The sequence below is a fragment of the Spermophilus citellus genome, assembly GCF_964194105.1.
Source record: "Spermophilus citellus genome assembly, chromosome: 7".
Lineage (NCBI taxonomy): Eukaryota > Metazoa > Chordata > Mammalia > Rodentia > Sciuridae > Spermophilus > Spermophilus citellus.
The window spans coordinates 140,800,631-140,827,958 of record NC_138188.1 but is presented as its reverse complement, the minus strand read 5'-3'; the positions used below and the strand labels follow the sequence as shown (position 1 = coordinate 140,827,958).

At 36.7% G+C, this 27,328-nt stretch overlaps 2 protein-coding genes across 3 annotated transcripts in view; one reads left to right on the top strand and one right to left on the bottom strand.

Annotated features, from left to right (window-relative positions):
- Positions 1–4,555: 4,555 nt before the first annotated feature.
- On the top strand, positions 4,556–22,262 carry BTG3 (BTG anti-proliferation factor 3). 2 transcript variants are annotated; one of them, XM_081302186.1, is made up of 5 exons: positions 4,561–4,825; positions 8,099–8,277; positions 12,167–12,304; positions 16,895–17,102; positions 21,527–22,262. In XM_081302186.1, the coding sequence occupies exons 2-5, from the start codon at positions 8,105–8,107 to the stop codon at positions 21,764–21,766; spliced, it is 759 nt and encodes a 252-aa protein (XP_081158312.1). In that variant the 5' UTR covers positions 4,561–4,825; positions 8,099–8,104; the 3' UTR covers positions 21,767–22,262. The 2 variants fall into 2 exon arrangements, with proteins under 2 accessions (XP_081158313.1, XP_081158312.1); XM_081302187.1 differs by lacking the exon at positions 12,167–12,304 and having other exon boundaries at positions 4,556–4,825.
- A 140-nt stretch (positions 22,263–22,402) lies between these two features.
- Positions 22,403–27,328, bottom strand: part of CXADR (CXADR cell adhesion molecule) — a 60,743-nt gene continuing 55,817 nt past the window's right edge. The window contains exon 8 of the mRNA XM_081302183.1: positions 22,403–22,717. Within this exon, the coding sequence (XP_081158309.1) occupies positions 22,676–22,717 (42 nt within the window). The 3' untranslated portion in view covers positions 22,403–22,675. The remainder of the gene's footprint in view (positions 22,718–27,328) is intronic.

Below are 27,328 nucleotides of genomic sequence, written 5' to 3'. Positions count from 1 at the left end.
AGCTTAAGGGAGTAAAGACGAAAATTCTCTTAAGAGACCAGTGGGATACCCTTCTTGTCCAAAGGGGCCTGAGGAGTTTTTTCAATATGCTCAGCCACCCAAACACTCAGAGGCTGCTTCAGCAAGGGTCCCTGGAGGCTGGGCTACTGCTTGAGATGGCAGCCCATCTTGGCATCAACCACGTGATGCTGGTTCTGCAGGAATGCAGGATGCTGGAGTTAGAGGTTCATGGAGCTTTCCACCAAGACCTCAAAGGAAGGCCTGGGAGGCCAGGCAAAGTGCAGCAGGTTAGGAGTCCTTACAGGCACCCCCTGTGAAGCCAAAAATGTGGAGATGTGAGAAGGAAGTCGAAGCAGCAGTGGAGACCCCCAAGATTAAGAAATGCCAGTAACATGGCACATAGTCCCAGGAAAGCTGCAGGAATCGAGCTGAGACAAGCCAACAGAAATACCATTTGGATGTTGAGGGCCACAGCCGAGTGGGATGTTGCATGGCATTTTGCCAGAAGGGAGTGGTTGAGAGGTGAAGCCAGGGAGCCATTGAGATGATGATGAGTATGTTAAGCTGTGTATTCAATAGTATATAGACCTTTACAGTCCGGCAATAGGGCGGCTCTTGCTGCCTCAGGTGCCCGCTACTTTGGAGTTCCCGTGGAGTTCCCGTGGAGTTCTCACGGGGTCCCAGAGAGTTGGGGCAGAGCCAGGTGGAGAGCTGAGCTGAGAGAGTTCCTGGGGAGTGTGCGTGGAGTGCTGGGGGAGTTCGGGCAATAAAGTTTCCTGTCTGAACATACAAGTGCTTTGTGGTGGCTAGGTGATTTGTGCCCAGCCAGACTGCAGCACTTGGACTACAACCAACAAGGCTACAGGGGTGGAGCTACAAATGCCCTTTGGAGGGAACATTAAGATGTCAGTGCCCAGATTCTGGATGTGGAGCTACAGGACTTGTTTGCCCAGCTGGATTTTGGTCTTGCTTTAGTCCTATCCCTTCTCTCTATGCCCCTAATTTTGTGAATGGAAACATTTACTCTGTACCATTATATATATTTAAAAAAAAGACTTTTTTTTTTTTTAGTTGTAGATGGACATAATATCTGTGTTTTATTTATTTTTGTATGTGGTGCTGAGGATCGAACCCAGTGCCTCACACATGTGAGGTGGGTGCTCATCCACTCAGCCCCAGCCCCAGCCCCATTCTGTACCATTGCTTTTACTTTTATAGGAGCTCACAATATGAGATCACCTTGAGCTTCAGAGACTTTGGACTTGAACTTTGAACAATCTCCAAACTGTTGACTATGGGTACTCTTAGAAATAGAAAAACTGTATTTTGAATTGTGATATGGTTGTGAGTTCTTGGGGGCCAGGGGCGGAATGTTATGGTTTGGATGTGAGGTATCCCCCCAAAACTCACATGTGAGACAATGCAAGAAGGTTCAGAGGAGAAATGATTGAGTTGTATGAGTCTTAACCCAATCAGTGATTTAATTCCCTGATAGGGATTAACAATGGTAACTGAAATGGTAGGATATGGCTGGAGGAGGTGGAATTTGAGGCGTGGCTTTGGGTATATATTTGTAACAGGCAAGAGGAGTCTCTATTTCTCTGCTTCCTTATCTCATGTGAGCTGTTTCCCTCTACCACACCGCCAGCCTCACTTCAAGCCCCAAGGAATGGAGCTGGCCTTCTATGGACTAAGACCTCTGCTGAAACTGTGGACCCTCAAATAAACTCTTCCTCCTCTATAATTGTGCTGGTCAGGTCCTTTAGTCACAACAATGAAAAAGCTTACTAAAACAGCTGACTGATGCAAAATGTATTGAAGTGTTTTTAGAATTAAAAGTCTTAGATTCCACTTGCTTGACTTCCAATGACCCCCAATGGCTATACCTTTTACCCTGATGTTACATACAGTAACAGAACTTTCTATGTCCAGTATAAAAGTGAAGGGGCTTTTTCTCTTTTCGTATTTTTTTTTTTTTGGCTTGGTCTTTAAAGTGACAGTTTTGTATTCAGATTCTGTGTATTGAGAATATGATACTTGAGACTTTTTATTTGCAATGCTGAACTTCTCTGAGTTCAAAGGAACAACAGATTTTAAAGTTATACAGTTATTTACTGAAAATAAAATTTTGAAAGTTATTTACAGATGTTGTTGATTATGACTCTGTTCTCTGCGAAACAATCACAGGATGTATGTGATGATAAAGCCTCAGCTCTATCATGGTGGCTCATTTTCAAAAGAAACCACATAGACAGAAGCAAACTATACCTATTAACAGAAAACAGTAGTGAACACTTAAAGTTAGCTATTAAAGAGAAACATACCAAAATGTAATTAATTATATTAGCTATTTCTGTCTTAGTCCAGGTTTCCATAACAGAAAACCATAGACTGAGTGGTTTAAAACATAGAAATGTCTTTCTCACCAGGCATATTTGCACATGCCTGTAAGCCTAGCAGCTCAGGAGACTGAGGCAGGAGGATCATAAATTAAAAGCCAGCCTCAGCAAAAGCAAGGCATTAAGCAACTCAGTGAGACCCTGTCTTTAAATAAAATAAAAAATAGGGCTGGGGATGGCTCAGTGGTTGAGTGTCCCGGAGTTCAATCTCTGGCATCCCCACCAAAAAAAAAAAAATATATATATATTTTCTTTCTCACAATTCTGGAGACTAACTTGGAAGTTCAAGATCAAGGTGCCAACAGTTCCCAGTATCTGGTACAGGTATGCTTCCTGGTTTGCAGTCTGCTCCTTGGGTCCTCTGGCAAAGAGCAGAGAAACTGATCATCTTTCTTGTGTATCTTCTTATAAGGGCACTAATTCTATTCATGAGGCTCTACTTTCCTGATCTAATCATTTTCCAAAGACCCCCATCTATATTGAGGATTTTAGTTTTCATGAATTTAGAAGGGACACAAATATTACACCATAGCAGCTCCTCCCTTTCATTCCCTGAAGTAGAGAGTTTGTCTTGCTAGATTTTATTTGATTTTGTGCTTTTGGCTGAGGAGAAAGATCTGAAGCACACAGATAGGACCAAAGAAGAATTGGGGAAGTTCTAAAAGACAGCTACTATTTGGGAGACAAGTGGATGAGAGTGAAAAGAAAGTGTTTAGTATATAATGTTTAGTATGTACTATTATCTGTTTCACATGTTCAGCTATGAAAATGTTTTAGAAGTTATTTTGAAGTGAAGCCCAGTAGCACACACCTGTGATTCCAGCTATTAGAGAGGCTGAGACCAATCTGGGCAGTTTAAAGCCCTAGGTTTAATTCCCAGTACCAGTCAGAGAAAAAAAAAATCTGTATCAGTAAAATAACCTCAATCTGATGAACATGAATTTAAAATGAAAACACCCTCACATCTTCTAGAAGAGTCCAAGGCATAATTTTAAATTGAGAAGTAGGTAACCCTAGCTCTAGAACAGTATAAAAAAAATTTTTTATAAATTTTTTTAAACGAATGAAGTTATTGTACTGATTTGGGGGTTGTATATTTATTATTGGTTTAAAAAAAGCTTGAATTGCTAATAAACTATAATCACCAACATCAGCAATAAAAATTTTAAATATTCATAAAACTGGACTAAACACATGCTCCCAAGCCTAGTGGGCAGTAAAACACCTGGTCAATATATAAATTTAACAATCAGTTCTTGAGTAACATATGTTTATAGCCCTCTTTCAATTTTTTTTAAGTACTTTTCTGACCCTATTGATATAAAGTGCTTTCACAAAACTAATACCTCGGTGTGATGCCAATTCAATATGAAAAGATGGGGAGATATTCTATCCTTTCTTCACAAAGTTGATGTTCCTTTTTTCCATATTTCCTTTTGTTCAAAAATTGAGCTTTGTATGTGGCAAGTCCTTGAGCAGAAATGTTTCAGAAACAGAAAGCCTGGACTCAAGGCTTCATTCAGCCAACATCCTTGGAACCTCTATTTTGGACAAAACGCTAATCAGGGCAAGATAGGGACACAACTGTCAACAGGAGGCAGTCCCAGGGCGCCACCATGGAAGAGTCGGAATAGGAGTTCTAACTACCTCAAATATAGCAGAGGAGCTGCACAGTTAATGCTCCTGAAATTACTTCAGCAAGAAGGATGGGGACCAGTCCATAAACGTGAAGTTGCCATTCCTGTGTTCGGAAAAGCCCTGGGTCCTGAGAACAGAATCTAAAACTATCACGGGAGGACGCAGAGTAGAAACGAGTGACCAGAGCGGGAAGCAGCATCCCGAGAACCAAGGGATGTGACCCGCCCGACCCCCGAAGGCACCTCGGCAGGTATGGAGGCCAGACTGGGGTCCGTTCGGTCCTCGGCGCGGTCTCGGTACAGATGTTCAGAAGGGAAGTCCGCGGCGCGGTGGGAATCGCCACCCACACCCAGATTCTGTGCCCAGCTCCCGGCAGGGTCACAGAAGCGCCAAGACCAGCGCGGCAAGGTCCAGGACTCGGGGGGCGGGCCCTTACTGAAGCCCCGCCCCTTGCTCCTCCCTCTAGGCGCGCGAGTTGGTCCCGCGCGGCGCCAACCCTTTCCCGGGTCATCGCCCCTCCCCTCTTCCGGGCCTCTAGACCCCCGCGCGCCTCCTCGGGACCGCGCTCGCTCGTACGCGCGCTCGCCGCCTGCCCGCCCGCTCGTCAGCCAGCCGGTCCCCTCAGCGCGCGCTCGGCGGCCCGACGACGCGGGAGCCGCACGCGCCGGACGAGGCTCGCAGCGCTCCCTGTCGCCCAGCGCGGGCCGCTGAGCCGGCGCCCTCGGTTTCCCGCCCGGACACGGTCACGGCCGCTAAATCTGCAGCCCCAGAGAAGCGGCGCCGCGGCGGTGAGGAGACCCAAACTGGGGGAGGCGGTGATGGCGGGGCCGAGGGCAACGGGAGAGGGTGGTCCGAGCGCTCCTGCGGCCACGTCGAAGGCTCGCTGGCGGGCGGGGAGCGGGGGGAAGGGGAAGGGTGCGGGTTCGAACCCGGGTGCACGGACTCCAGCTCGGCTCTGGGAAGGGCTGGGTTCCGCGGGGACGGCTCGCGGGGGTTTCCGCGGGACCCCGGCGGGCCCCAGAGCGAGGAGACGCCGCCTCGAGGCTCGTGCCACGTTTCCACCGCGCGTTACCTTCCGCCTTGGGGTGGGCGACTGCCCTGCGCCTTCCCACCCTCTGCCAGCCCCTTTCGCGTCGGTGGCGTTTCCGCGGCCCGGGGGCCCGGCTTGCTGTCGGAGGGTCGCTCCTCAAGGAAGCCGGGTCTTCGAACCCAGGGCCCCGGGTGCTGGCCGCCAACCGGAGACAGCCCGCCCTAGCGAGGATGCTGTGGGGAGGCCAGGAATTGGGGCCCGGGGGCCGTCCCCCTGAACTTGGGGGAAAACCAGGATTCCAGAAGTCCGACCGGCTTGCAGGTCGTCCTCAAGAGCGGGTGGAGATGTTTGGTGGCTCTCGGCCCAGCCCTCTTAAATCCCCAGCGGGAGTGCTTAGCAGCTGGTTCTGATGGCTTCAGAAAGTCCAACTCTTGTCCCTTGAAGTTTTCCCCCACCTCATGGTCGGGATCCCGCCTAGTGACGCCGCCGAGGCCGGTCACGGACTCCGCATCCCCGTGGCCAGCCTTCCGCTCCCTCAACCTTGGGACGTCTATCTAGAGAAATTTGTTTCTGGAAACGGATGCGATTAGCTCTTCGTTACAAGGGAGGGGAAACTACGAACTTATGAACTCCTCGAAGGCCGGGCTTGGTTTTCCTTTGGTTTTATCCACGCAGCCAGGAGCTGAGGAGACTGGAACAAAAGTAGAACTTGAGGAGCCGCCGCGGCGGTGACGACGTCCCAGGATGACGTCACCGTGCGATATTTAAAATGGGAGCTCTTTGCTCTGACGGGGGTTGGAAGGGTTGTGGCCACTTACTCGAAATGTCTATGGTCTTACTGGCCCTTCTTGCTTCTGTTTGTTCTCTCTCTGACTTTATAACTCTCCCTCTTTTACTCTTTGGGAATCCTAGAATACGGCTGGGGGTGGGTTAGCTTTTTAGCTATTCCAGTCACCATTGCTTCAAACAGAAAAATAAATAAAGTCCATATGACTCATCTTGTGTTACAATCAAAAGCAGCCACTAAGTGGTTCTTTCCTTTCCTTCTTCCTTTTTATTTTTTATATGAAACTAAGCAAACAAGAGTAAATCACCAAATTCTGATATGTATCACATAGTTGGCAAGTTTAATGAATGAGGACAATGATGTAAGGGAATTCAGTCCATTTCTTTAGTGTGGTTCCTTGTTTTCTTTGGTGGGATAGAAGTTACTATAGTTCCTTCAGCAAGTTTCTTCCCAAACGGTGTATTAAATTGCAGTAGGTTTCTTTTCCATCATAAAGTGGCAGAGTATAAATGTAGCTTTATAAAGTGGAAATGGCTTACATTTTTCAGGAGGGAGTTCGATAGCAGTTGCAGTCCACTGAAGTAGTTATGTAAGTAGCTGTGCCCAGGTCCTGGTACCTAGCAATTGAAGCTGAATTGACATTCTAGGGCCCTAGGGAAAAAATTCAGGTGTGTTCCAGGATCAGAAAGCACATAACTGCCACCACACTTCTCAAACTATATAGAATTTATTTCACGGTAAGTTCCCATGTTTGAATTTATACATAGAGCAAAAGAATCACATTATGAAGAGAGACTTAAAAGAGCAGGTTGAGAAAAGAAAGAAAGCTAACAGAATCAGCTTTGTTTTTTAAATGTGTAGGAACAAACTCTTTGCTAAGTTAGTCGGGTTTTATACTAAACATAGCAGAGTCTCCCAAAAAGGTGGTGTTGCTTAGTAAATGCAGCATCCAAATAACTCTAAGATACTTACAGCAGCCAAAGGAATGAACTCATCCAGTAAACAGAATATATATCAAAACAATCCCAAGACAAGATTTTTGTCTTTATGGATTAATCAGTGATAAATCAGATCTGCCATTTTAAAAGAGTCTTTTCTTCAAAATGCAGCTACATCTCTAATTATTTCTTTTAGCTCTTCTATGAGCAACCCTGAATTTCTACTCTTTTAAATACATTTTGTAGGAGCCACTATTTTTTTTGTCTTATCTTTTAAAGAACTTTATATCTATTCCTGAAAGAGTACTTATAGAAAGTCAATGCTGAAATTTTTATGTATAACAGTTTTATTGAGATATAATTTACATACCATACAACTTACCCATTTAAAATACATAGTTCAGGGGTTTTTGTATATTCACAATTGTATAACCATTATCATACCCAGTTTTGGAATATTCTTATCACCCTAAGTAACTTTAAACTTATTAGCATCACTCCTGTTCCCCTTCTGTCCTGCCCCTAGACCACTGTCTATAGATTTGCCTATTTTGGACATTTCATATGAGTGGAATCATATGATATGTGATCTTTTGTGACTGGCTGATTTCTCTTAGAATAATGTTTTCAAGGTTCATCCATGTTATAGAATGTATTGGTACTTCATTCCTTTTTACTGCTAAATAATATTCTACTGCATGTATATACATAATTTATGCATTCATTAGTTGGTGAACACTTGGGTTGTTTCTACTTTTTGGCTTTTATGAATAATGCTTCTGTAAATATTTTGTACAAGTTTTTGTACACACATGTGTTTTCATTTCTCCTGGGCATATAGCTAAGAAGTGGAATTACTGGATAATATGATAACTATTTATAACAGTTTTAGGAACTATAAACTTCTAAAATATCTCTTCAATACTCAATTTTAAAATGGACTTTCTTGCATGTTTTAAAGCTGAAATAATTACTGACATGTTTAGTGAAATCTGTATAATAATATCATTTATTATTGTGGTTCTCTTTAATATCTGATATCATTTCAGTCAACAGGAACAATTTGGTGTGCTCTTTTTACTTCTTCACAAAGCTAAGTGATACAGTTCTGAAATAGTATTTTATAATAAGCTCTTTATTGTATAAACATAAATCAGTGATTGTTCCCTACTTCAGATATGAGCCAATGAAATACAGCATTAAATTGGAAGGAGGAAGAAAAGCTGAAGGAGGATTTTTTGCAGAGCTTTATCTTCCAGTTTTTATATTTTGTTTTATTTGAAAAAAATCTATTTTATCTTTGCAGGGAAAAATGAAGAATGAAATTGCTGCCGTTGTCTTCTTTTTCACAAAGCTAGTTCGGAAACATGATAAGTTGAAAAAAGAGGCAGTTGAAAGATTTGCTGAGAAATTGACTCTAATACTTCAAGAAAAATATAAAAATCACTGGTATCCAGAAAAACCATCAAAAGGACAGGCTTACAGGTAAATGATTACATTGGACAGTTGGATTGAACTAGAGGCAAATCAACTCCTGAAAAGGTGCAAGGCCAGAGGATTGAAGGATGTGCCAAACATCCCTATAACGATTTTATCTGCAAAATATAGACAATTTCTGAGGTGTCAGTTTAAAGTATAAGTATTTGTTGATGGACTCCTACTGCCTAGTCTTGGGCGGCCAATGCTGTAGGCTCATAGGATTTAGTCTCTTGTGGTTATAAAATGGTTCATGACTGAGTACATTTCTCTATGTATCATAGGTACTTGGGGTTTTTCACAGTTCTAGAGGACTCCTAATCATTCATAATTAAGCATGGTAAGAGTTGAGTCTTCTTATATCCAAAAGTAAATTATATGCTATACAGTTTGGGGGGATTAAACTCAGGGACATTTTACCACAGAACTACATCCTGGCCCTTTTTATTTTTTTATATTGAGACACAGGATGTCATTAAGTTGCCCAGGCTGACCTTGAACTTACCATCTTCCTGCCTCAGCCTCCCAAGTAGTTTGGACATACACCACTATGCTTGGCTGCTATGCATAGTTCTTTTTGGTAGAAGCCAGGGTTAACAATATTGTAGATGAAATAACTCACCTATGATCCATGGCTAATAATCCTTGAGTCTAGGATTTAAACTCAAGTCTAACTTACCAGATTCTCATGAGCTTTCTGCCTACCACTTGGCACTGAGAAAGAAGAAAATTCTTCTTTGAACTATCTTTTATACTCTGGTTGATAAGTTACATTTGAAGTTTGAAGTAAAGAAGAGCAGGCATCTACAGAATGTGTCCTGGCATGTTCACTACCTAATATTTATGTGACCCCTTAGAACTGGGTCTGAGAATCTCTTCCTAAACTTAGCTGTCAAACCTTTCCCCATTTGTACATGTGGCCATATAAAATAAAAGTGGAACAGTTGTGACTACTGTAACACAGCAAATTCTTTTATTTGAGCCTATTGCTATCCCTAAAGTTTATTCTGCAAATCAGTCTTCTGTGTTTTTATGTAAAAAGTTCTTTTCTTACTGAGCTGTTGCAAGTATAGGACTATTCAGGGAATCTCGGAGGGGGTTAAAATATAATTCCTTTATTTCTCATTTGCTGAAAGACAAGAGCTAGTGTCCTATTGACAAGGGAATAAAGATTAGAATATTTCCTCTTTCACATATATCCAAAGAGGTTTCTTAATAAATTAAAAAATGTAGTGGATTATTGGATTGAAGTAGAAATGTGGATGTTAACATAGGCTTGGTCATTTTGGGGGGTTCCTTTTTTTCTGCACATGTACTTTTCTTTCTTCTTCCCCTTTACTCCCTATGATGGAAATTGAATCCAGGGTACTTAACCTTTGACGTGCATCCTTAACCCCTTTTATTTTTAAACAGTGTCTTGCTAAATTGCTGAGACTGGCCTGGATCCTGTGATCCTCCTGCCTCAGCATCCCCCAGTAGCTGGAATTGCAGGCATGCATCACCACATCTGACTTTTTCACATCTACATTTCTGATAGAACAGCTTTTGAGTTTTTATATGGACCTAATTGATGAAGGCTTTTGGAAGTGCCAAGACACTGTATTATTACAGCAAAAACAACAACAACAACAAAAAGTGACACTGTCAAGTAAAGGTCAAACATTGTATGATTTTATTTCCACTAATTCTGAAAACTAGAGAAAAAATTAATTGAACAGGATTAAATTGGCAAGTGATCAGAAGTATCATTGACTCATTTTAAAACTCAGTGAAGTCTTTGAGGTAGAATACCATTTGACTTCATGGTGATTTGTTAATGTTATAGATATGAAAATATAGTATTAACCAGAGTTATTAAAATCTCTTCAATTTATAGAGTAGGTTGAAGCATTCTTTTTCTTCCAAATGTTTATACATTAAATATGTTTTCTCTGTAATATATACTAATAAGATACTTACCAAGGGCAATTGACATTAAGAACTGTAAAAATGTTCATGCCTTTTAAGCATTAAGTCTAAGAATCTATTCTGGAAGCATAATTAGAAATGCAGACAAATATATATGAATATGGATGTTTCTTACACTTTGTAATTGGAAAGAACTAAACTGACAACATTGAGTGGTAGATTATTTTTATGCAACTTTTAAAATCTTGTTTTTCAAGAGTAGTTAAAGAGAAGTAGTCACAGTGTGTAAACAAGGAGCATAAAAATATATAAGGTACTTTCCAGGTGTAGTGGCATGTGCCTGTAAATCAGGCTTCTCAGGAGGCTAAGGAAAGAGGATTCCTAGTTCAAGGGCAGCCTGGACAACTTAGGAAGACTGTGTCTCAAGGGCAGGGGATATAGCTCAGTGGTAGAACACCTGCATGTGTGAGATACTGGGTTTAATATCCAGTAACAACTACACTCACACACACTTGTGTACATTTGTTGAAGAAAAATCCTGCTTAAGCATCTATATTTACATATAATTTTTAGGCTTAGAGCCTGTATCACCTTCATTATGGGTAACATCTGTTTCCTTATCCTTAACTGCTTTTGATGCTGGGGCTTTTGAATTAACCTTACACAACATTAGAATCTGTCTATAAAGGATTAAGCACCTTCTTACATTCTATCGTTAATGATATTAAGATAAGTACAGAGAATCAGATACCCATATTATTGTATTTTTTGTCGTTATTGTTTTGCAGCACTGGAGCTTGAAACTAGGGCCTTACACGTGCTAGGCAAGCATTCTAACACTGAGTTACGTCCCCAACCCTGGGTATTGTCAGATAACATGAATTTTGGTGTCTGGTGCCTAGATTTGAAATCTAGATCTATTGCTACTAGTTGTATGATGTTGGAAAGTTACTAAAACTCTCTGCCTCCTGTTTCCATATAAGGTTGAAAATAATATTTAACTCATGTAATAACTGTGAGAATTAAGAATTAATATAATCAATGCATTTAAGAAATTGCCCATTGAATAGTAAACATTCAGACAGTTGTTATTAGCTATTACTAATGAGAACTTTTTCATTTTTTGTATCTTGTGACACAATTACTAATTGTTTTTGTGCCATCATATTTATAGTTTAAGGTTTGAGGGAGAGGGTAAATGATTTATCACCCAGTAAATATGGGCTAACACTCAGGTTCTCTTGATTGTAGATGTATTTATTGTTTCTTAGATAAATAAATATTGTTTCTTAGATAAAACCATAACAGGCTTTAGTTGTCACTTATTTTTTTTTTTAAAAAAGAAGTTATATGAAATAAACCAATAACATTTTAGTATCATTTTAATCATAAGTATGTAATATGAATGATTCTATGTCCTTGATTAATTTTATATTTTTAGAACAGCTACAGGTAAGGCAAAGGGTCCTCAACATTATTATCTGAGATTAAAAAAACAGGTTCGTGACACATTAAAATGTCACAAGAATTTTCAAATATCATTTGAAACACTGGTTGTGGTATTTTGTTAGTTATAGATTTTGTTGTCTTGATGCTGCCTCCTAGCTTGTGAAAATTTTGTTATCTAGGAACTTGGCACACAAAAATTTTGCTTTCAGAGTTCTAAGTAATTCCATGCAGCTTTCATACTCCATGCACATGAACTGTACATGTGCAGTCAAATAGTCTCTGGGTAAACTGAGGTAGAGCCAGTTCTAGTGATTACTCTGGGCTCATATAGGTGCCTTCTTTTCAGCAGACTAGGGAGTCTAAATGTACCTCCTAGTTTGTAGTTCACATATATTATCTATTTAGGATAAAATATGCTCCTTTGTTCTCCATCAGGGATTTTGTTGTTATTATTATGTACTTTGGCAAATGTTGATTGGTATGATTACGATTAAGATTTAGCTAAACCCTAGACCATGAATATAACTTCACTTTATTGTAGATGCATTCGTGTCAATAAGTTTCAGAGAGTTGATCCTGATGTTCTAAAAGCCTGTGAGAACAGCTGCATCTTATACAGTGACCTGGGTTTGCCAAAGGAGCTCACTCTCTGGGTGGATCCATGTGAGGTGTGCTGTCGGTGAGTTCTAAACTTTGACAACTAAACTGATTTTACCAAATTCTCTCATGAGTGGCCTGCCTACGTAGATTTATGATTATAAACTGGTGGTTTGGTTTTCTCAAATATTTATTTTATGAAATACTTTGCATGTGGTAATGGGGATTGAGCCCAGGAGTGTTCTGTGTGACATCCCCAGATATTATTTTCTTTTTCTTTCTTTTTCAGTTTTATTTTGAGACAGGATCTTGCTAAGGTGCCCTGGCTGTCTTTCATGGCGGTATACTTTCCCTTCAATTTAGGAAAGAAGCTGATTCCACACAATACTGGATAATAATTTTTGGTTGGTCTCTGTTTTTATTTCCCTTCCCTATTTTGGTTTGCAGGTAACTGAGGGATATTTTCAAGGTTTTGTTTTCATAATGGAACTTAACTTATCTCACAGAATTGTAAGAGATGAGTGCTAGGTGTGAAATCTGTTTGAACTCTATTCAAAAAAAAATTATGGACTAGATGCTTTTAGTTGTGGGATTTTAAAAAATAAAAGCAACATTCACCTTTTAGGTAGTTCATAGTGTAATAAGGAAGAAGAAAGGGTAAGCCCTGACACCATAGTCTGATCTTTGCTGTGTTGGATCTATGTAGCCAAGTACAGCCATGCCACATCACTACTACTCTGGAGGCTGAGGAAGAAGAATCACAAGTTTGAGGGTAGCCTGGACAACTTAATGAGACCCTGTCGTAAAATAAAAGGGGATATAGCTCAGTGGTAGACTACAAGTCCCTGGGTTTAATCTCCAGTACTATAAAACAAATAAACAAAAAAAGTAGAAATTATACATAAGTGCAGTGATAGGTGACACCAAGGAGAAATTTAGAGGCTGTGCTGGGGGGGTGGTCAGAAAAGATAAAACTCAAGCTGACAGGGAAATGGTGATTTGAGGTTGACTAGATGACAAAGCAGAAATGCTGTTCCTCTGGGAGGAACCAGAGGCATGGAATCCCCACAAGAATTTTCCTATGACCAAACCTGAAGGGTGTTTCTCTTTGGTTTTAAGGTACAATTCTGTCGGCCTCTGTATTGATTGTAGTAGAGTTTCCTTTGGTTATAAACCTAATTATGCTTCTCAGCTTCAGCAGTGAGCGGGGGAGTAAAGATATGTAGTGCTAAAAATACATGGTTATTCTTCCACTAAATTTTATCAGGAACACCTGGAAATTACTACTTGATTAGCCAGCAGTTGATATAAACTTATTGCTTTTGGAAACCTCATGGAGGAAGTAGAGATTTATAGAGATTTAGATTCTCCAGCACTTCTTTTCGGGTAGGAAAAAGGAAGGGTAAGCCATCACAAGTTTAGGTCTGAGAATGTTAAGATTCTGGGACAAATTAAGGATAGATCCTCTTAGGCTGTTGTCTGACTTTGGAGACTATGATCACTGGACTCCTGCAGAAGACTTCAGTTTACAAGAAAAACTGTCATATTGAATTGCTTACTTTCTTGTTTACCATAGTTAACTCTTATTTAACACATAGTTCTAAGTTAGTTGTATAGTTTCTCTGCCCATTAAAAAAAATTAATAGCATTTGAAAGAAAATTATTCATGGTAGTCATAAAACTACAAAAAACTGTTATCTAGTCTTGACAGAGATAAGAGTTAAAAAGCTATAAAGTTGAGCACAAATATATTATCACATAGTTAAATAGTATGATTCTAAATCGTTAGGGAAAATTTTTATATCTAAGGATGTTTAAGAAGTTGGGTAATTGTATGAATATTTTGGACATATTTACTTTGAATGCTTAAAATAAGTCTTGGAACCTGAGGATAAAAGCTTTAGTTATATGGACATTTTACTTCAGTGGATATTTGCCTTATTTGACAATACCAGATGATGAAAAACACTACGTATTCATCTTTTTATTTTAAAAAGTCTTCATATTCATTAATCTTCTAATAATTTATACATAATTAAAATTTGCCCCAAAATGGCTATGATGTATTTTTTTTCTTCCCACTGCTAATAGAATTCACCTCCAGTATGTAATATACTTAATCAGAGATACCAGAACACTAAGTGCTTTTGGGGGGGGGGTGGGTACCGAAGATTGAACTCAGGGGCACTTGACCACTGAGCTACATCCCCAGATCTATTTTGTATTTTATTTAGAAACAGGTTCTTACTGAGTTCTTTAGTGCCTCACTTTTGCTGAGGCTGACTTTGAACTCGCCATCTTCCTGCTTCAGCCTCCGGGAGATGCTGGGATTATAGGCATGTGCTAACTAACTCATTGGTATACTAGAAACTGAGATTAAAAAAAAGAAGTGGTGCACTCAGAACATTCTTCATAGTCCTCAGTTATTCTGTCAGGATAAAAAGGTGAATGAGTACAAAGAATACCATATGGTTAGAAAGGTTATCATTTAGTGAAATATTTGAGGAGACAGCATAGATAACAGATTTTTTTTAGGATGAGAAAAATCTTGAGACTAGCTGGCAGCTTTATTACCTATTCAACATATTGTATAACTTTTTACACGATATGTGCAGTCTCTTTTTTTCTGATAAAGAACGTTAGATAACTATTGATTTGTTTCATATTGACTAAATTAACCTGTTTTAGCAGTGCATTGAAAACTAGAAAGTTTAGAGGTTGTCCAATACTAATTCTCCTAAGGAATTAACTGGACATTCTAATGTTACAGTAATATAGCCAGTAGCTATCCTTACTGTGAATGAGCCCTCATACCAAAATACTACAGAGGGAAAGATATAGAACCTAATTTGATGTCAAAGAAATCTGAATTTATAAAGCTGATTCTTCAGTTGTTATGGCTACCTTTTTCCTACAAAGGATTTTTCACAGATTTCTTGCTTTTCTCTTTCGCTTGAAATTTGAGTTCATTAATGGACAAAACAAGATATACTTAACCATTGTTAATATTACTGTTATTAACATGAATTAAGCTTTGATTGTGTCAAAATTGAGCCTTTAAAACATGGAGAAGACATAGTGGTAAGTTTCTGTTGTTAAACACTCATGTTAAATAAACTTGGAAATAATATATAATACATGCATTCTGTGTTGTAAGGAACTTACCCAATTGCTTAGGCTTTTTATAAGAAGAACTTCTAGTTGAAGATATCTGAGTTTATCCAGCCAACTCCAGCTTCCTCATTCAGCATATAGGAAAGTTAGGCCTGAAGAAATTAAGAGACTTGTCTCTGAGGGTCATGGAGCTACTTCGTGGCAGAGCCAGAACAAAAAACTAGTCCAGTGTTCTTTGTACCAACCTATAACAACTCCATTTGTGAGATAAACAAGAAAAGAAAAAGAAGAGGAAAGAAGTGTTGTACATTACATTTAGGTAGCACTGATATCTTTATTCAACCTATAGAAATGGAACACAGCACACTTATTTAAAGAAATAGCCATGATTAAAAAATAATTTGAAACAAGCGTTATCTTGTAATTAAATAACAGCAGTAAAACCTTATTTGTCTATTAAAGTCTATCAAGTTTAACATTTCCACTTGAAGTTACTTGTTTAATCTTTTTTCAAGCCTTGAATCACTTTGTGTTTCTAACTTCAAAGTATGTATTATGTGAACTATTCAAAAAATAATTTTTTTGTCCTAACACTGATTAGAAATTGTTTCACAGTATTTACATTGTATAGTCTATTTGAATAGCTTTGTGGGTTTTTCCTTTGTCCTTTTTGAGTAAAATTTATGCATTTTTCTCATTGCAGAATTTTTCTTTTTAAAAGTAATCAACACCCAACACTTCATATTTTGATAATTAGTTTTCCTATAGCAGGCTTTCAAAAATGTTTGGAAGGATAAAAAGGCATATGTTATTTATTTATTTTAATAATTTTTATTTTGTTTTTATTTTATTTTTTAGTTCTCGGCGGACACAACATCTTTGTTTGTATGTGGTGCTGAGGATCGAACCCGGGCCTCACGCATGCCAGGCGAGCGCGCTACCGCTTGAGCCACATCCCCAGCCCGTTTTTTTTTTTTTTTTTTTTTTTCTTAATTAAGAACTGAGTAGTTCTTGAAATATATGAGTAAGCAGTGTAATTCAAGCAAAACCCCTTTATTTTCCCAAAGAAGAATTTTTTTTTTCAATATCGATAATTGTCTGAAATCTAATTTTTGTCAGTGTGAACATAAGAAACAGGCCCCTTTTAAGTATAACCATGGTAAAAATAAATGTTTAGTTGATTTGTGACTTAAATTACTAGGATATATTTTACAGTGGTCATTCAGAAGTAAATCGGAAAATTTTACTTTACAAGCAATTTCATTGATGTATACAAAAATGTAGTCAAAACAATGAATCTTTTTGTGATGTTTTAAACATTGTTAAATCAGTAGAGAAAGAAAGAAAATGGAATCACTCCAGAAGTAGAAAATTATGGCATTCTTGCTGGCATGTAGCTGGGTTAGGTTATTAAATATGTCAAATTCAGTTCTGGGATGGTTCCTTTCTTTGTTTCTTTGGAATAATTGCATATCCAGATCAATATGATTGTTTTTATGGACATTTTCTTGCTTTGTTGATGTGATTTAAAGTTTGTTAATTTTTTATATACTATTAGGTATGGAGAGAAAAATAATGCATTCATTGTTGCAAGCTTTGAAAATGAGGATGAGAACAAGGATGAGATCTCCAAGAAAGTTACCAGGGCCCTTGATAAAGTTACATCTGATTATCACTCAGGATCCTCCTCTTCAGATGAAGACACAAGTAAGGAAGTAGAAGTGAAACCCAATTCTGTGACTGCAGCCCCAAGCCCTGTGTACCAGGTAATAGTCTCATATCAAAGACATTAGTAGGAATTGCTTGTGTTCTGCAGGTACTCCTGCCTGTGTTGCCCATGGTTTCTGACTTTGTATTCTGTCTTTATATTCAGTTATTTGCCTTTCCCATATACAGGGAACCTGGTTCTGAGATGTAAATTGGCATTCTGCATCACTTTTTCCAACAATGACTAGGGTAAATATATTTCAGAATATGTGCCCTCCCCCCCCCCAAAAAAAATAGAAAAGTTAAAATATACCTGATATTTTATTCAAAAATTGCCACTCATTTTTTGTACTCTTGAACATTTCCAATTTTATCTTTGGGTTTAAGTTTATTCTTGTTCTTCCTATTTCCATTATTAAAGAGAAATTTCACTAAATTATATTTTGGTTAATTTTTTACTTACGCCAAAACGAAGTTTCCCTCATGGCTTTAATAGTTAAAGAATCATATGATACATCATACATTTAGAGACTCTTTCACTTACTTATATCTATATTAAAGAATAGTTAATGTACTTTAAAAAAAGTTTGGCCAACAGTATTCTTCAATAGAAGAAAGTTTTTAAAAGTAGAAAAATATGGAGATCTTTTGGATTGAGCTTTATTTTGTACATGTACTTATATCTAATTAAGTATATTTTAATATGCCTGTTTTTATTAATTTGTCTCAGACATCATTTATTGTATCATGTTATAGATTAGAGTTGGACTAAAATTAAAATTTAAATCTAATGAGTAAGAATAAGAGTATGGGAGTTTTGAGTATGAGAAACAAAACTTCTGAATTTAGCATATAGTTATATAATGAACAATTTTTCAGTGACAGTTATTTTTGATTTCTTTCTTTTTGGAGGGAGATGTTGCTGAATTATCCTTCCTAGGTTTGAGAGGAAGATTAGTTGTGAAGGTTATCATACTAGGGATATGTGTATATGTCAACACACACCTGCTTTATAAAACTTCAATATAAAAGAGTAAAATAATTAGGTGTCCACCCTCCCTCTTTAGGTGCCAGTCCTGTACCTTTCCACAGAGACATCACCAGGGTTTTTTTGTTGTTTTGTTTTGGTATACTTCCATAGACATTTCCTATATAGATAAGTAAATATATCTGCATTTCAGGATCATTTTTAAACCTTTGCCTTAAATATTTTGGACATTATTCTCTGTATCATGCATTATGTACTGTAAATTACCTTTATTAAATTTCCTGTAATGCATTCAGATGTGTAGCAATTTTATTACTCAAGCAAGAATTTAAGTCTCAAAGTGAATTGATTTCTGGTTATTTTTTATTTTTTATTTTTTTAAAGAGAGAGTGAGAGAGAGGAGAGAGAGAGAGAGAGAGAGAGAGAGAATTTTTTTAATATTTATTTTTTAGTTCTCGGCAGACACAACATCTTTGTTGGTATGTGGTGCTGAGGATCGAACCCGGGCGGCACGCATGCAAGGCGAGCGTGCTACCGCTTGAGCCACATCCCCAGCCCTGGTTATTCTTTATAAGTAAATAGAATCTTAATTTTTAGGATTTCTTTTAAAATTAAAATGCATTTAGTTTCCTCCATCATGAAAGAACAATAGGACAATAGAAAGGCATGAAAGTCAAGCTTTTACATGCTTCTTCAGAAAAACATTTCTCCTTGGACAAAACATGTCCTAGCAGAGAAACATTCCAGTTACAAGCCTTTGTGTAGAAAGCCAGGGCAAGTGGGCCACTGTAATCGTTTTTTTCTGTCCCCTTCTTCATCCTAAATCTGGGCTTGCCAAAAGCTTTAAAGGGATTTATCAAATAAGGACAAAAAAAATGCCTAGCTTGTGGTCTTTGTACTGGAGTGTTTTTGAAAGGTATTCCTTGAGTCAGCTCCCCACAGATCAAGAAGTGAAGATTATGTCAGTTCTGCCCAAATTGATCCTAGAGACTTGGCTTTTAGTATTTGTCAGTATTATTCAAAATCCTAAAAACTTTTTTTTAGAAAGTGACAAATGATTCAAAATTTTAAAACAGAATCAAATTGGGAAACTCTAAGCTATTACTACATTCATTGAGACTGTGTGTTAATGGTTTAAAGAAACACATCCTTATCAATGGAACAAAATAGAAAGTTAAGAATAAACCCATATATGTACAATTGGTCTCCCCTGTAGCATAAATATAAAAGTAATAAAGCAATTCATTTGAGAAAAGTCTTCAGGGACTGGTACTGAAACAATTGTATTAAAAAAATTGATATGCTGCCCAGGCCATACACACCAAAAATTACAGATGGAACATAAACATAAAAGCTAAATCTTTGATGCTTTTAGAAGAAAACATAAAGAAGTGCCTTCATTATCTTGATAGAGGCAAATATTTCTTCTAGGGATCACAGAAAACACAAAAAGAAAAAAATCAGACTTCATAAATTGAAAATCTTGGGACTGAAGCATGGCTCAGAGGCAGAGCACTTGCATAGCACTTGTGATGCACTGAGTTTGATTCTTAGCACCACATAACAAAATAAAGGCATTTTGTCCATCTACAACTAGAAAATAAAAAATTAAAAAAAAAATCTTTTCACTCATCAAAAGAAACTACTAAGAAGAACTGGACACAGTGGCACATACCTATAATTCTAGCAACTGAAGAGATGGGCAGCAAGTTCTAGACTGGCCTCAGCAACCTAGTAAGACCCTGTCTCAAAATAAAAAGGGCTGAGGAATGCCTTTAGGTTCAATCCCCAGTACTGAAAACACAAAAAAGAATTAAGAAAATGAATGGTCAAACCATACACTGAGACAAAATTGTGTGTGTGTATGTGTTTACGTATGTATATATGCATATACATACATACATATTAGCTCAGTGGTAATGTGACCCTGGTTCAGTATTGCCAAAAGGAAAAAAAAATAAGAGGAAGTTGTGGATATACACTGTACCAAAGAAGGTATATAAATGGCCAATAAGCACATAAAAATGTGCTTGACCTTATTTGTCATCAGGAAAATGCAAAGAAAAACCACAATGAAACATTACTTCTTCCAAATTAAAAAGTCTGACACACCAAATATTGGCAAAGATGTAAAGCAACTAGAATTCATAAATTGCTGATGGAAGTATAAAATGATGCAACCACTTTAAAAAAATTATCTTTTGAAGGTAAATATACATCTGCCCTCTTAAGCCAACAATTCTGCTCCTAAGTATTTTACCAAGAAAAATGAAAACAGTTTATAAAACCAAGTACAAAAAAAAAAAAAAAAGGAATAGTATGTGTGTTTTAAAATGTATGGATACGTTCATAGGTACATGCATAGAATCTCCCTTAGGTCAGTTGCTCCTGAGGAGGGTAGTTAGGTAGCTTAGTTCAATAAAGAACAGGGACTTCCCACTCTCCACCATTTTGTATCTTTTTTTTTTTTTATATTTATTCTTTAGTTATAGGTGGACACGATGTCTTTATTTTGCTTTTTGTGGTGCTGAGGATTGAACCCAGTGCCTCACGCATGCTAGGCGAATGCTCTACCTCTGAGCCACAACCCTAGCCCTATCATTTTTATCGTTATATTCTATCATGAATATAATGCTATACAGAATATAAATATTTTTTAAAATGTATGCTTGGTCAGATTAGAGATCAAGAGAAATCTGAAATTCACAAGGTGTAGCTTTTTTTTTTGGTATTGGGAATTTAACCCAGGTGAGCTACATCACCAGTGTTTTCTGTTTTTTATTTGAGAGAGGATCTTGCTAAGTTGTTCAGTTTAGAGCCTTGCTAAAGTTGCTGAGGCTGGCCTCGAACTTAGAATCCTCCTGCCTGTCTCTCAAGTTGCTAAAATTACAGAAATATGCCACTGCTTCTGGTATAGCATGCAGCATTTTGAGCAGAGGTGTTCCAAAACTTCTGATAGAAACATTTTGAATAATGTGAAGTTGATGTCTATCTGACTTATGGGCCAATTTAAGACTTTTGTTCCCAAACACTAAACTGGCTACAACAGAATGATCTGGAGAGTTTTGTCAAAATACTTAGCCTCTATTCCTAAGATTTTATTATTGTTCAGTAGATAAAGGCTAAAATATGAATGTTTTGTGTTTAGAAGCTCCCTAAATGACTACTTACTTAGCTAGCTGTGGAAGCTGCAGGTCTAAAACATTGTATGTTCATATAAGGTTCGATTTGTTTCATGTTTTGATCTTTTCTGATTGAAGTTGTCTTAAATGTGTTTTGAGTTTATTCATTTCTTCATTTGGGAAAACTGATCACCTATCATGGATGAGGATTTTAACATATTTAGACTTAACCATATACTACTTAGATCTACTTTTGGGGTTATAGATGAGTGATTTTTGTCTTTAATGAGATATATGGAAAATCATGTAGTTTTTTTGTTGAACTCATGACTGATTTTTTCCTTTGAATTAACTCAGTATTTTCTCTTTACAGATTTCAGAACTGATATTCCCACCTCTCCCAGTGTGGCACCCTTTGCCCAGGAAAAAACCAGGAATGTACCGAGGGAATGGCCATCAGAGTCACTATCCTCCTCCTGTTCCATTTGGTTATCCAAATCAGGGAAGGAAAAATAAACCATATCGCCCAATTCCAGTGACATGGGTACCTCCTCCTGGAATGCATTGTGACCGGAATCACTGGATTAATCCTCATATGTTAGCACCTCATTAGCTTCTTTTGATTCTGTGAGTGTCATGTTGAGAGTAAGATAGAATATATCTTACTACACATTAAAAGTTCAAAGTTCATACTCAGTAGTGAAGTTAGATGGGCCAAAACCATCAAACTTATTTTTATAGAGAAGTTATTGAGAATAATCTTTCTTAAAAAAAAAATATATATATATATATATATATGCACTTTAGATATATTGATATAGTTTGAGAAACTTTATTAAAGTTAGTCAAGTGCCTGAGTTTTTAATATTGGACTTGAGTATTTATATATTGTGCATCAACTCTGTTGTATACAAAACACTGTAGGAGTGGACGATTTGTTCTAGCACCTTTAAGCATTTACTTTATGGAGAGTGTGTAAGTTATTTATATACAAGGAAATCTATTTTATGTCATTCTTTAGAAAAATTGCGTGAAATCATGTAGTTGCAAATAAAAAGTAGTTTGAGGCATGATAATGTGTGTTTTTGTTCTGTGCCTTAAAAAACAAAGGAAAAAGCAGAAGGAACATTTTACCTCAATGTATTTTAACTAAATATTTAGCAAAAAAAGAGAAACAATAAGAATTTTAAGTTTTCCTTTAAAAAGTCAACTTTTTATTAACCATACCCTCCCAAAGGTCACATGCCAAAATCGACATATAAAAAGCCTAAAATTTGTTAGTGGTAACTAATTGAAAATAAATATAATAAAATACCTTTTAACTATCACAGTCACTATACATATGATTTTTCTAACCAAGAATTTGACCTGTGGTAATTTTGATGACATTTGACTTACATGCCTTATACCTTTACATAAAGCAGAAATGTTCTTTTGGACACTTTAATGTTTAAGTCTTTACTAGAGGTCTAAAATAAAGTCAAATATTACAGTACTTCAGATTCTTCAGTAGTCCTTCTATTTATACCACTGTAATCCCATCAGTCTTGTAAGTGTACTTGAACTACAAAAAGAAAAAAAGAGACACATCTATTAAGAGTTTGGATATTTTTTTCCAAAAGTAAGTTTTTAAAAACTAAGATCAGCGATACTTTTCCCATCATCCCCATCTTTAAATTTTTAGTATTAAATTAGTTGACCTAATTATGAAAGCCACGCATTGGATGGCCTTAGCAATTCCAAAAATTCCTGTTGTCATTTTTTTTTTTAATTTGTTTAAGTATAGAATACAGAAAAGGACAAAAATCATAAAGGTGTAGCTAAACTTTATGAAAATATGAAGTCAGTTTTGACGGAATTTAACTTTATGAAGAAACATTTTCAAACTGTAGAGACTTTTCTAGTCTTAATTTTGTTCTCTATTAAGCAATAAGCATCTTATATTTCTAAACCATAATATCTACATTTTTTCCCCCTGAAATTTTTTCCTAGTAATTGGCATCACAGTTTTAAAATAAAAAAACAAGTTTAGCTGTCATTTATCTCACTATTTTCTTTTAGGTCCTACAGAGTTTTAGGGTGATAATGAGAGATTTTGGTAGACAATTGTTGGAAAGTTTCAAGTATTTTTATTACAAGATTTGGCCAGTATAATTTATTTTATTAGTCTGCTTATGTTGTAGGTATAAGTTCCTTGGGAAAATTGGAAGCATAATAGCCAGTATAGGAATAAAAGGGTTTTTTTTTTTTTTTTTTTTGACACACACCTTATAACCATACTATTTCTTCCACATCAGTACAAACTTTAAATTGCTTCATTGGTGCAGACAACTAAATGACAACCTCTTAAAGAGAAAATGCTAATTCCGAGTTTGACTTCATCTTAGGTCACTACCTGTTGAACATTTTGCCTTTTATTAACTGTCTATCTTTGACCTTATTCTAAAATTTTATTAAAATCAAAATAATATAGAAAACCTTCATCAATATAACTTTTCTAGTCTGTTAATAATGAAAGAAATCATCACTTTCTCAGCTTTTGGGTCTTAATTCTAGTAAACCTGGGGTATAAAAGTTTACCAGACATCCTCCTCACCTCCACCACCCCTGTTTTTTATTTGCAGTACTAGGGATTGAAGCACTCTACCACTGTGCTTCATCCCATCTCACTAAGTTGCCCAGACTGACCTGGATTCTGATACACTCCTGCCTCAGCCCCCACCGGAGTAGGTGGGATTACAAGTATGTGCCACTGCACAGACAGTCTCCCCACCTCTTTTTAAATTATACAGAATAGTGTACCAAAACCCTTTTTAATGGAAATTAGGACTTAGAGTTCATGTTTGTAACCCCTTCACACAATTCCAGGACTGCTCTAAATGAAGACATGGCTGCATAATTACAGCTTTAAAATATTTTCAGGCTATTTCAAGCAGGAGTGGTTGTGACTGAATGCTGAAGATAATTTGTTTTAATTCCCTGTTTTATATTTGTAGGCATAACTTCAAAACTCTTAAATTTTAAAGGTTAAAATTGGACATGGATGTTTGAAAAGTACAAATTCTTTTGGTAAGTTCTAGTGCCTTAATACTAAAGTATTTATTGCTTTTTTTTAGCATAATATTTATCTAAAAGTATTTACCTTTTCAGTAAACTATAATTTATAAGCTAAAAGAAAGCATTTATGTTGAATTCTACTAGGCCATCATGTTTTGATAATTTCTTATTTGATGATTAAGAAAAGAAAAAACACACGGACCCCATACATTTTACCTGGCAGAGTAGCCATTCTATTCATTTTACCAATAGTAAACTGTAAACTTGCTTTTATTACTATGTGCCAAAATTTTGTTCAATCCTCATAATAACTACCATTATTTTCCTAGTTCAGCTAAGGCCTCCTAGAAAAGTTAAAAATGCCAAAGATGATAGAAAGCTAAGTAACAATTCCTGATTTAGAAACAAGTTGGTTTTTTTTTAAAAAGCCAGTGCTCCTGCCTTGGCACAATGTTGTTTATTATCTACAAAATTTATCAACTCTTGAAACTTGTGAGAATGTTCAATATCAGATCAATATTTCATCCAGAGGAATGAGAAGTTATGCTCCATTTGTGTACAATATCAAAATGCATTCTACTATCATGCACAACTAGTTAGAACAAATTAAAAAATAAGATTCATCATATTTGGAAAAAAATGAAAAAAGGACTGATACAAAGGTTATATTGAATGAGAATATGAGACACAAAAGTGCCCATATTACTAATAACAGTTCCTTATTACAAAATACTCTGGTATTTCTGGAAAGGAACTAATAACTTGATAACAATTTTATTAACTTAAACCATAAATCAAATTGCAGTATAGCCCAGTGGACAAGAATTGAAATAAGAAAGCCAACTCTATAAATGATTCATCAAGGGAACTAGTAATTCCTAGAGATCTAGTAATTTTTGTAATATCCAAATTTATCAATCTTTAACTTATTTTTTTAAGTTATCAAGTATTTTGTGATTTAACATTGTGCAGTTTCATCCTGCTTATATTCCAGTGGGTGAAACAATAACACTGAAGTTCTTAGGGAAACACAATATATCTACATTACAGATGGCATGGTATTGACATATTGTTCTGGCAAGTTGTCACACAAGCACAAGGAATGGGAAAGGCTCATGCAATTCCAGTTTAAAATGTGTACACTTTATCATTGCAGAAACCATTACCTTCCCAATTTCATAGCTTTAGGCCATCTTCCAGGATTCTTTCATGTGTAATTTTTAAAATAACATAAGGACCCAAAATGGAAACACAGCTGGACATTGTGGCACATGCCTACAGTCCTAGCTGCTTGGAAGTCTGAGATGGAAAGATCACTTGAGCGGGAGAGTTTGAGATCAACCTGGGTAACAGCAAGACTCCCATCTCAAAAAAAAAAGGAAACACACTTAACCCTTAGGAAAAAGCATTAGAATTTGTAGCAGATACATCATTGCAATTAGAGTGATTTGGGATTTATATCTAAAGCACACAATCAGCACAAATAAAAGTATTGAATTCCTTTCTTTCTACTCTCAAGAAAGGAATATCTAGCTGGGCATAGTGGCAGACACCTGTAATCCCAGTGACTTGGGAGCCTGAGGCAGGAGGATCACAAGTTCAAAGCCAGTTTTAGCAACTTAGCAATACTATAACTTTGTGAAATCCTGTCTCATTTTTTTTTTTTTAAGGGAGGTTGGTGATGTGGTTCAGTAGTTAAGCATTTCTGGGTTCAATACCTGATACAAAATAAAAGGACTATCTAGCTACAGAAAGGACTTTCATATGAATTGGAAACACAATCAATTTAGCCATAGCATGGCAAAAAAAAAAAAAAATTACCATGTTTTTATGTGTAAAATATAAAAAATTTGTAAAATATAAACCTACAAGCTTAAAAGTTATTTCAACCCATGTTAAAGTTTTAATATATTATTTCTGGACATAATTTTAGTGTTCTGGCCAATAAATATATCCTCTTCACTAGAAATTAAATACAAGTTAAAATAGAGTTGGTAATCAGAATAATACCCCTCATTTAAGAATACCCATTGTTGGGGCTAGGGATATAACTCAGTGGAGTGTTTGCCTTGCATGCACAAGGTCCTGGGTTCAATCCCCAGCACCACACACACAAAAAATAATACACATTGTTTAAACATAATACATTGTGTACATGTATTGGAACACTACATGGTTTCCCACAAGTATGTACACTTCTATGTTTTTAATCTATCAGTTAAAAATAAATTTAATTGAAAAATAATAATCTCATTGCTGGTGAGCATATGTGAATAAGTATTCTCTTAGTGTTAGTGGAGATTTAAAGGTATATAAACTTTTTGAAGGAAGTACATGCTTTAACCAAGCAACTGTACTTCTAGAAACTTGCCTATGGAAGTACTCAAATAAGGGGGCCGGTAAATATGTTTATTGAAAAAAAATTTTTGGATGGCAAAAATAAGTAACCACCAAGATAAGAACAATTAAATAAAATATGCACATGTATTCAGAAATACTGTGGAAAATACCATGTAGCCATGGAAAAAGGAGAATATAACAATATATAAGGACTTAGAACAAAATATTGCAAGTGGGGCAATGAAAATGCTATGTCTAGAATAATGTCTATATACTATCAGAAGAAAAAATATCAAGTTTACAGTAGATAATGTCTCAAGTCAGGGCAAAGGGGACAAGTGCAGATAATTTTATTTTTCTACTTTGTACATTTTAATCTTTAGATTCTTATAATGAGCGTTATTACTATGTAACTAGAGAAGACAAAGACATTTTTTGAAATGCTTAATACAAGTTCAGTGGATTTTATTTTTAGAAAATGCAAACCCAACATATCGCTGAGTAGCCTATGGAAATACTTTCACAAAGATACAAAAATTGGCATGCAAGAATGTTTTATGGGGCTGGGGCTGGGGCTGAGGCTGAGAGAGCGCTCGTCTCACCTGTGTGAGGCACTAAGGTCGATCCTCAGCACCACATAAAAATAAATAAATAAATAAAGGTATTGTGTCCATCTACAACTAAAAAAATATATATATATTTGTGATTAACTTTTTAATCCAATGGTACAATGGTAAACGGTTTCCGTTCATTAGTATTTTGCCTAAAACATACAGTA

Excerpts from the sequence above, each read along its gene's own strand:
- BTG3 (XM_081302186.1), top strand. The coding sequence starts at position 8,105 with ATGAAGAATGAAATTGCTGCCGTTGTCTTCTTTTTCACAAAGCTAGTT. Across the intron at positions 8,278-12,166 it reads TCAAAAGGACAGGCTTACAG|ATGCATTCGTGTCAATAAGT; the intron begins GTAAATGATTAC and ends ACTTTATTGTAG. Across the intron at positions 17,103-21,526 it reads CCCCAAGCCCTGTGTACCAG|ATTTCAGAACTGATATTCCC; the intron begins GTAATAGTCTCA and ends TTCTCTTTACAG.